Source organism: Malurus melanocephalus, unplaced genomic scaffold (assembly GCF_030028575.1).
Source record: "Malurus melanocephalus ecotype Western Australia unplaced genomic scaffold, MMel_1.1 scaffold_210, whole genome shotgun sequence".
In the NCBI taxonomy this organism is placed as follows: domain Eukaryota; kingdom Metazoa; phylum Chordata; class Aves; order Passeriformes; family Maluridae; genus Malurus; species Malurus melanocephalus.
The window spans coordinates 1,261,909-1,272,977 of NW_026623442.1; the positions used below are offsets into that span (position 1 = coordinate 1,261,909).

The window sequence follows — 11,069 nt, forward strand, 5'->3', positions numbered from 1 at the left end:
GGAAAAGGRGTAATGGCTTCCCACTGCCAGAGGGCARGGTTAGATGGGATATTGGGAAAAAATTCTTCCTTGCATGGCCCTGGCACAAGCTGCCCAGAGCARCTGGGKCTGCTTCATCCCTGGAAGTGTTCAACATCAAAGTGTTCTATTGATGGGCTATCGAGGATGAATCTGAGAAAAATAACCCCTAAGTGACCTGCCCAAAGACCTGTCCAAAACTGAGATTGTAGTCATCAGCTGAGAAAAACCCWAGGAGTAATATGAGAACTCAAGAGCTGCTGTCCCTCAGGCTTTTGACCAGTGATCCTTGTCAGTTCACCTGAACATGGACATCTCTCTACCTGCAGGGTGGGTGTAAATGAATAAAATCAAAGGAAAAARGAGGGAAAATCTAGTTATTTATGTATTTTGTAAATAAATGTCTTCTCCTTCCACAGGATCTTATACCGAACATTATACATAAATTTCTCATCATRTTTCCCAAGCAGAATATCCTTGATCATTAGTTCCTGTGGAAGCCTGAACACACCTCCAGCACCTGTGCAGCTTCCCAAGGGTTGTCTTCACACAGTGGAGAGAGACAGAGTGTGCACAGCAGTTGGGGTCATGATGATTCCCCTCATTTCCCCTTCTGCATTGCACATTCCTGCATTTTCTATACCAAGGGCCCTGGACACTGCCAGACTCTGGTCTAGCACCCACCAATACTCACATGGGCTGGAATGCAGTGTCTGCTGAAATTCACACTGGTGAACAGGTTAAATCAGAATCGTTTGCAAGTGTTTTTAGACCTTAAAACAAAATACAGCCTCTATTCCAGTGCTTACAGCTCCCCTTGTTAAAGCAATGAGGGTATGAAAGTGGGGTACAGCAGTGCAGCAYCTTCAGACTTCACCCTTCCCAGGCCATAACTACAAGACAAACCTCTGTTTCCTCCGATTTTGCATCATGTCCTAAGTTTGACATGAAAGCATAAATTTCACACAATCATCCAGTTTGACTTCCCACCAAATTTCCATACCAAACATCRGTGTGATGTAGTCCAAAAGCTGGTCACTAGACCCCAGCACTAACTCCTTGGAGCACCTCTTCCCACCAAGAGGGTGTGAAAAAGATGGTATGTAAGTCACCACTGATGGACCACTAGACATTAAGACCCACTGAAAGACCAAAGAYAGGAAGGGCTGCACAGACACACCTGGCTACAACTCACAACCACAGTGTGTTGAGTTTAAAGAAATATCTTTCAGTTGTTCACTGCCAGCTTTGGACATTGCACCACTCTGCAAGACCTTGTTCTAGAGGAAGCTGAGGGCTTCCCCAAACCATTTAACTCCAGGAGCTGGGCTTTACAAACACTTTACCAAAATACTGCCAAGACTTCAGTGACTGGAAGTACCAGCTGAAATCCAACCAGAAAACCATCCTCTAAGACAACAGATGTGTTGTCTGTGTTTTCTGAGGGTTTCCAATTCTCAGAGCAGCCAGGAAGACAAAAAGAATCATAAAAGAGAATCTCTCTTGGGAGGATGAAAATCCTCCATGTACAGGGATAGGCATGTCATGATATTATGTGGTTCTTAGAACAAGAAAGAAGGGGAGTATTGGTAAATGGGGAGAATCTCAAGAACACATTCAATTCAGCCCATGCTCTGGGGTCAGGATCAAGCAACGGACCTTAGTGTCTCTGAAGGCTGGCTGGCTTTCTGGAGATGTTACAGCCAGTCAGTGGCTGAAACAACCTGCCATGTGTCATCCTAGAGTTCACACCAGMAAAATGCTGTATACCCTTCAGCCTCAAGGGCTACACAGAGCCATGGGAGAATTTCTACGAGGCACCAGGAGTTCACCTCTCCCYTTAAARGAAGTTGTGGCTGCCCCATCCYTGGAAGTCYTCAAGGCCAGGTTGGACAGGGCTTGGAGCAAACYAGTCTAGTGGAAGGTGTCCCYGCCCATGGCATGGGATTRAASTGAATGAGTTTAAAGAYCCCTTCCCACCCAAACCATTCTGTTATTTCTGTGATCCAGCATGTTCCGAGCTTTGTTCCTGTGCTGCTATCCTGCCAGAAGCTTTTACCCATCAAGCGAGGCTCATTCACATCAACTTTGAACACCACCTTCCCTGCTCTCCGCATGATGACACTGCCAAAACCCATCCCAATTCCCCAAAGGGGAATGGTTTTCTTTGTGTCCTGCTTCCAGCAACCTGGGCTGGTTGCCGACACATCCCTCTCTGGGAATCCTCTGTGTGAGCTGCCATAGCTACTGACTGACACTGTGACAAGCTCTGCTGCKTGGCTGAGACCGGTGCCTTCATCCCCTGGATGCACAGGGTACCTGGCTGGGGGTTATCATCCAGCCATGGCAAGTTCATACCTTCATAGGATCTTGCATGGACAGCCTCCAATCCCACCTTTCTTCCCTTGTCTCAGATATTCTGCACATCCATTTACATCCAATTAACAAGAGCACAAAATGTGTTCAAAGTCCTGATATGCAATCCAGCATGCTGGTGACCACAAAGCCAGCACATTGGAATAATCAGACCTTGACATCTAACTCCCTCCCTAGTTTTAGGAACTTCACTGATAGTCTGCTCTGCTGCACTGGTGCAAAAGTATTGCTCAGGCTGCAAAAGAGTTTGCAGGATACTGAGAGTCCTTTCATCTTCCTGCTGAGCATCAGCAGGATGGAGCTACACAATCAAAATGGATGTGACTACAATTTCAGTTTTGGACAGGTCTTTGGGAAATAAAGCAGTTATTAATAGAAAGCAAAATGTGTTTGCTATAGAACACTCATAATGCTGGATTTGGGGAGGAGAAATGAGTTAGAGGCTAAAGGAGTAGCTTGGTGAACAGGCCATTTTGTGTGTATAGTCTTCTTATAATATATAAAAATAGATATAAATAGATAAAAACATAATACATAAAATATTATTATATAAAATATATTAATCTACAAAAATAAATAATATTTAATTTTTTAAAATATGTAAAGGACATTGGAAGAATATCCAGAATACTGAGTTATACATTAAGAGTAATAAAATTTCAGTCTTATAAAGCTTCCCTAAAATGGTCCTTTCCTTCCTGGCTGGCGTGGACTGTGGTAGCAGAAGAGCAACCATGTTCTTGCCCTGATGGGACAAGGCTTAGCTGAAGACACCATATGAATATGTATCTACAAATATRTATACACACATTCAGATCAGAGCACAGAACAGTGAGATTGATGCAAGACTGAGTGCAGAAGGACATAGAAAGCGAGGGCTTGTTCAGCTGGTAGGAGACAGGAAAAGYGAAGGTCATGCTCTAAATGTGATACAAGATATTTACAACAGCTCTTTGTGATTTATTTGAAAAAGAAAAGATGCGTAATCTAAATTAACTGATCCCTCTCCTCTTTATTTACTCTTTGTATTACAGCAGTGGCTTGAAGCCGTCAAGTAAAAGTGGGATTTTCTCTACAGCATCAGCTCCTGCATCCCAAAGAAGATGGCATTCTCACCAGACATGGAACAGTGCAGAAGGGGAGGAGAAGAGATGTTTAACATGTTCTTTGACATGATAACTGACTAAACAGACAAAAGAAATGCAAAATTCTATTTGGCTTCAGCAAAGCATTTTATCCAGGGCCATGTGGGAAATTATTAATTAAGCCAGCAAACATGAACATCAGCACAACGGGAAACCAGGCAAGGGAAATTACAAAGAGTGTTGGAAGGCGGTGCTGCAGCCCGGAAGGAGGTTAGCAGTGTTTAACATTTTTAAGGTTGATTTTGGCACAAAAAAAGTAGGGCAACACTGGTGAGACCTCCTAATGACACAATGTAGTAGCTAGCACCAATGTGTAAGAGGATCGGGGGAACAACAGAAGGAAGGAAGGAAGGGATTGACCCTGACTGCCATGTTCAAAATGGAATGAAATKTAATAGKTAATTCTAGGCTTGGTGGAYTTTYTTTCCTATGGGATGTGACTGCYTAMGAAGAACAACATGGGCATCCTTGTYATCAAAGAGTAAATGAGGGATTCAKAATGAATCCGTGATGCCCACAAACATGACTCATGAGTCTGGGYAGAAATGGGGACCTCATCTCCAAAGGACAGAAGTCTGAATATCTGTTTTAGAAACAGGGCTCGAGAGAAAAGGTTGATACCAGGAAGTAAAAATTTTTACTTCCTAGCTACAGAGCCAAACAGTGGATACTGAGCAGTGACATTTGGTTAGGAAAACGTCATTAAGTATCCCAGTAAAACAACAATAAAAAAAAGAGAGAAATAAACCAAATAACACAGCAAACTACAACCTATCCATTGACCCAGACTGGAAATTAGTTGCAAATYATCAGAGACCAAGATGCACAACCTTCCTGCTGGCATCTTGCAACTAAAAACTCTGCATTTCTGAGACAGAGCYTTGGGTGTTACTCATAAATACCAAACAATAAACCAGAGAATTGGACTTCAAGGTTCAGAGGGTCCCATCCAGCCCCATGTGCCTAAAGGTCCCTCTGAGAWGACCCAGCTGAGCAGGAGCAGAGGAAAAATTGCTCAAGCATGTTTGATCCACCACCTGAATGCCACCTCCACCTTTTCCTCCTGCTCCACCCCATCCTAAGGCATGCACAGATCAGCTCCAGCTTGCACACAGCCAAAGCAGCAAAATTCAGTCTTGCCTACACTGTTAAGCAGCTCCCAGTTGGCTTTTGGGGCTGAACATTGTCCACCTTAAACTGATGGCAGGGAATACATTGGGACATACTGCAACTTGGAGACTCCTACCACCAAGTGTCCCAAACCTGGAGACACCACCAGTCTTTCTCAGCYGATGGACTACATCCAGAGGAGATCWAAAGCAYGGCAGAATAGCTCTCTGCCTGCATCCCCATCTCCATGCTCTTTGCATCTCAGTAAACACCAGGGCCATTATTCATTCGTTTCTCATACATTTGGCCCCCTGTGGTATCAGCAGACTTTGTGTCTCCTGCTGCTGTTAAACACGACCCTGTGACTGAGCTCAACCATAGCCAAAGCCGCCAAACACCTCTCTGAACAGCCTTTTCTGGACAGAAGAAAACATTCTGCCCCTTCCCTTTCACCTGAGAAGAGAATTCGATCATATGCCTACACAGTTACCTTAATAAACACTCTCATAGCTGAAACAACTGAGGAATGGTATGTGCCCAGAAATGTGCTCAGGCAGTGGAGTCTGGGACAGCCCTCACTCATGCAACTAAACCTCTTTAATCTCTAAATCCAAGGTGGTTGCACACAAACCGCTTGTAGGGATAAGTTCTTGGCTTGGGAGTGGGTGCTACCAAACTGAGTCTGAGAAGGGGGCAAGGGACAATTCCAAGAACTGGAATGTACATGATCATGTTTCCAAACCCAGGAACATGTCCTGGGACTCTTTAATTTACTAGTACGGACATAGTCCATGGATCTGATCAGAAATTTCAGAAGGCAATGGAAAATTTCCCATCTCACAGCATAAGCAATCTTAATACTCAAGAATAGGTTAGACAAAATCACAGAAACACRAAATGGCTTGGGTTGAAAGGGACCTTAAAGCTCATCTTGTTCCATTCCCCTGCTGGCAGGAGCTCTAAGGTCTCTCCAGAACCTTCTCTTTTCCAGTCTGAACAACCCCAGCTCTCCCAGCCTGTCTCCAGAATAAAGGAGAGTATGAATTTCCTGCCCATGTGTATCTCRGTCCAGCCTTCCTGTGTGGACATCCCTCCCTAAATTATCTCCTCTGTATGTCTGRAAACCACACAGCAAATCTCCAGTCCTGACTCATTAATCTCTATAGGTGCTACAAATTCTCATTTGTTCCACATCTTTAGTACCTCTAGGTTTTGAGATGAATGACAGAACATTAGCAACAGACAATTCTTTAATACTACTAATGAGGCAGTCCAAATTTCTCACCGAAGCCTTTGTTTTGTTTCCTCTGCTAGAAAAGGAAGTTGATGGGAGGGAAAAAATAATAGGTTTGTTAAAAAAAATCTGGTTTTGCAATATTACTTCTCAGGGGGAAATTCATTGCCTTAGTACTCATTTTTACACCTTACAAAGGGGGTGAAGTGGTTCCTTTCCCTTTTGCGTATTTTTTCTCCAGGGAATAAAGGTAACCAAAGAAGCAGAATGCAAGATGAAGACGAAGACTAAAGAAGATGAAGACAATGAAGAAGAAACACCCAAGAAATACCTAACTGTGGCATTTTTCCATAATTTCCAAATAAAAATGCAAAGTATTCATTCATTTCTTCTTTCATTTTTGCCAAATGTGCTTCTAATTGTTCCACATCCACCAGCAAATGCCACTGTCTGCACRTTTTGTTGCCTGCTCTCTCTGGTTCCAAACTCCCAGGGTCAAGTCCAGTCCACTCCATCCTCCTCCAGAGCAGGGAGAAGTGCTCTGCCCATCCCTTCAAGAAGTTCAGGGGGAGAAATTCCCTCTCAAGTACTCCAGTACTGGGGCCACCTCTGTGCCCAATATAGATAAAGCCCTCAGTGATGCCACCACATCTTCCTAGGGGACATCAGAGAACTGAACAAGAAACAGCTCCATCCACCAGCAGCACCCTTCCAAGGGGCTAGTCACTGATCTGACTGAAGGATTCCCTGGTCCTTAGTCCCTCAGGGTCCACAGGCCACCCTGAGAAGCAGGAATAGAGAGAAGAGGCGGGGGTGAAGGAGATGTAATCTGCCTTGGTTACCTGTAAACTTGGGCAGCACATGTGCTGGAGACAGAAACTGAGGCAAGAAACCCCTCATTGCAGGAACCTGTGTCACACCAAGTCACACACAGTGACAGCAGTGGGAATAAGTACATAAACAAATTCCATGTGTAAGTGAATAGTTAATAAATATATACATACAAAAATATAATGTAAATACTATGAATAGACAAAGCCGTACTAGAAATATTGGAAATAAATCCGATTTATTCTGTGCATAGGCAGTTTCTGGCAGACAYCCAGAGTCCTGCCACTCTGGCCTCACTGACAGCTCCTGGCTCAAATGTTAATGCAAACAAATCATGCATCCCTCTGGCTGGGAGGAGCCTCCATCTTCCATGGACATCACCACCAGGCAACACCTCTGCTCTGTACCTCTGGGCAGACCTGGAAAGAGGTCACAGGCACRTGGTCTCTGCAATATTCATGTGTCTTAGCATACAGAGGTTAAAAAAGGGAATTCTTCCCTTTAGTATGGACTTCGCCCACGACCTTGGGCTAGTTGCTTACTTTATACCACGTTCTCAGTATTATTCACATGGAAGTTATCCCAGCTGGACACCRCAAACTTAAAAACTATTGTTGGTCTGCTCTTTGGTTTCACCAAGGAATTGTTTCCCAGCCTTGAAGCATCACATTACACTGATTTGCAGCAGTGGCAAAGACTGTAAGAACATCTTCCTCCTACTCTGCTGCTGGTGAGCCTTCATCCATACACAAGGAAGAAAAGCCCCATGTGTGCCATCCTTGCTCCTCTCTAGCCAGAGGTTTTTAGGAGGTAATTGACTGCTGGGTAGCCCACAAGGTTACCCCAACAGCCYRTAGAGTCTCCATCCTTGGAGATACCCACCCAGTAGGGCAGCAGCCAGGTTCTTAGCAGTAGCATGGATTTGGAGAATTTATATTTTAGAAAGAACCCAAACAATAAACAACACTTAGAAGAAGCCTAATTTGAATAGAAAAYAAGAACAATTAGCCAAAACATCTCTTAGGCATTAATGAAGAGGCGCTTATGTTCCAGGGCTGAGTGTCAGAGCAAACACTTCTGCGATATGTGGCAAGCAAGAAAAACATGGAAGTGGAAGACGACTTTCCCAAATAGAAAGAGAAATCCCAAGAGTATTGTGAAAGCCAGCAAGCAACACAGAGCTGAATCCTTCCAATTCTTCTCAGGTTTAACATCCCAGCTAATTCCAACACCTTTCCTTGAGGAGGAATCCCAGCCCCGTGCCTTAGGAATTTGCTGGAGCTAACTGGAGGGATAGGAAGGTGAGCAATCTGCATTTAAATACGCAAATAAGCCTATTTACCCTTTGTAGCAGTGGAAAAGAAGCAACAGATCAGTTTTCCAGTTCCAGGAGAGCTTTCTGCTTTAGCCCTGCCATCCCCAGCACGAGCTCAGACATTGAAAGGTGAGCAGACAAAAAGCTGAGTCTCAGATCACAGCAGATTTAAGGGCTGTGTCACYCCTGGAAACCCCTTTCCCACAGTTCCCACCCCTGCAAAACAAAGCCCCTGAAAATCCCTGGCCATTTTCTTGTATGTCAGCCAAGCACCACTGTCAGACCTGGATGCACCTCAGCCTCCAGCATCACCCAGTGAGAGCTAGGGCTGATGCCAAAGGACAGCAAAAATCAAGATCTCACTGCTTGAACCATTTCCCACTCAGGGAGGAGGCAGAGGGCTGTCAGCTTTGCTGTGCCACACAGCTACCAGTAGGACAGAAGAGTCAAGTCCCAGCTTAATCTTAAATCTACATGAATGTATTACCTGTTTGATGGCCAGGTGTCACCTCTAAATCTCCCCAAGGAGGAAAATTAATCACTCAAAGGCATAAACACCTCAGCATTCACACAGCTACAGGGAAAAGCAAAAAGACTGCAATCACACTTTTGTCACCACAACCYCCAGCTCTGCTCTCTGCCATCTCCACCCTGGTCTCGGCAGCGGTGGGTTCTGCCAAAGAAAGCACTGGAAAACACAACGGCAGCAAAACCCTCCTTGCAAACGTACACGCAGGGCAACCACCCCATCACTTTTGTTTAGCATTCCCAACACATCCAATCCCTTCACCCGGAGAGAAACAACAACAGCAGCTTTCTGCAAGGAGTTTCACGCTCCAAATCCCAAACAAGGTCTATTGCTGAGGTGAAATAAGGGCATCCATTTCTAGTTGGTGGGGGAGGTGGTGGTGGGGAGCAGAAGGATGTGTCATCCCTGGCTGCGCTGTGTTAAAACATGGCAGCATCCGAAGGCTGCCCCACCCAAGCGGCCTAGGATGCGTGTCCCTCGTCCTGGCGCATCCCTGGGATGCTTTGTCTTGRGGGTGGCCAGCCCGGGATGCTTCCTGGGATGCTGCTGCGTGTGGGGCACCCCACTAATGCATGGGTCCCCTGGGATGCGGTCAGCATGCTGGTCTTTAGGGTTGTCTGCAGCATGACAGCCAGGGATGTGCTTGGAAAGGACCGGAGGTGACTTGCACATCCCACAGAGGTGACCCCACAAATTAACCCTGTGGAAATCCAAATTAGTGGGTGTCTCTGAATTTTGGGATGCGGTGGATGGGGGGAAACACAATGACACTCAAACCTGCTGCCAACCCACCCGACAGCGTCCATCCATTCACTACCTGCACAATAGCTACTACCCCATCATCGATCCCCAGAGAGATGGGGAATTTTAAGGACACATCCCCCCCAGACAGCAGCTTGGGGATCTAGATGGAGGCGGCGGGGGACGGGGGGAGGAGGGAATGTCTCACCTGTAGGACGAGCTGACCCCCGCCGCTACCTCCTCCTTAATCTGCCTATTGAGAGCATCGGCGGCCGCCCGGCCCCTGCTCGGCTCCGCCGGCTGCCCGCCCGCCTCCTCCGCCTTCTTCCGACCCTTCTCTCTCCCATCCCAGGCCCGCACTGTTTTGGGATGCTCATCCTCCACCTCGGGGTCTTCCTCCTTCTTTTCGGCACTGATGTGCACCTTCCGCCGCTTCTCCTGAGCCGATTTCTCCGGGGAAGAGCGATCCAGGGCCAGAACGGGGGAAGGTCCCGGTTTGGGGATCCAGGGATGGTCGCCCCGCTTGGGGATGGGCCAGGCACGGAAATCTTTCTGGTACTGCGTCTCCTTCTCAAAGGGAGTGTCCGAGGGCTGGTACTCGCTCTTGGGCTTGCAGCTCGGCTCCGGCCGCTGCACCTTCCAGGGCTTGTAGTCATGCCGCATGACCGAGTCGACCGGGGGAGAGGCGTGAGGGGCCGGGCCGGGCCGGGCGGGACCGGGAGCCGGCTCACCCCCTGCGCCTCCCGCCGCCGCCTCGCCGCCGGGCTGGGTCTCGATGGGGGCCGCGGGGCGCGGGGGGGGAGCGGGGGCGGAGGGATGCTCGGTGGCCTCCGAGTATTTGGTGAAAACGAGGGGGACGGCGATGTCCGCCTTGTCCAGCTGGTTCCAGAAGCGGGCGATGCAGCAGGCGCGGGTGATGCAGGGCCACGCCATGGCGGCCCCGCGCCGGGAGCGACCGCTCCGCGCCCTGAGCGCCGCACCGCGATCGCACCGAGCCCGCGCTCCGCCCCGCAGCCGTGGGCGGGCACAGGAGCGGACGCAGGGGCGGGACTTAGGCGGGCACACGAGCGGGGCACGTACACGAGTGTGACACACCTGCAACACACATGAGCAAACACATGTGAAACACACCAATATCTGTGTGCACACGCATGCTTGGTCGCCGACCTGCACACACATGTAGAAGGCGGCTATGCGCGCATTCACTTGACGTGCGGGGTCAAAGACACCTGCAAAATACACATCTGAGGCATGCATGTGTGTGCACACTTGCACTGCTACAGAACTGCACAGCTGCACACACATACGTGGCGTGTGTGTGACACGCTCATGTAGCCCATGTGCGCACAGAGCTGCATACTTGGTACACACCTGGACACACACACGCCTGCACACACATGTGCCAGACATGCTGTCCCGTCCTGCTGTGAAAGGAGGGAGTCGAGAAGGATTCTTTTCATAGATTTCTCGGACAAAAAATAAAGCAGAAACGCAGCAATATTATATCTGAGAACTGTTTATTGATAAAGAAGGGTAAGTGTTCCTACCACTTCTTACCACGGGGGAATAGAAAGGGGAACAAAGAGGGAAAAAGAGAAACGGAGAGAGACAGAACAGCAGACAGATTTTTACCGCTGTACCCGGGCGCCCCGTCGGCGTCAGCTCGGCTGAAGGAGTGTGTGTGCTGTGAGCTGCGAGGAGCCTGTGCGGCTCCCAAGACGGGCTGGGCACAATTTCCAGACAGGAGCAGCTGCGTGTCCCTCCCTGTAA

At 47.9% G+C, this 11,069-nt stretch overlaps 1 protein-coding gene across 3 annotated transcripts in view; it reads right to left on the reverse strand.

Annotated features, from left to right (window-relative positions):
* The window catches only part of MAP6 (microtubule associated protein 6), a 42,211-nt gene extending 31,921 nt beyond the window's left edge, over window positions 1–10,290 (reverse strand). For all 3 annotated transcript variants that reach the window (XM_057373923.1, XM_057373922.1, XM_057373921.1), the window contains exon 1: window positions 9,508–10,290. In XM_057373923.1, coding sequence (XP_057229906.1) covers window positions 9,508–10,232 — 725 coding nt within the window. In that variant the 5' untranslated portion in view covers window positions 10,233–10,290. The remainder of the gene's footprint in view (window positions 1–9,507) is intronic.
* Window positions 10,291–11,069: the final 779 nt, after the last annotated feature.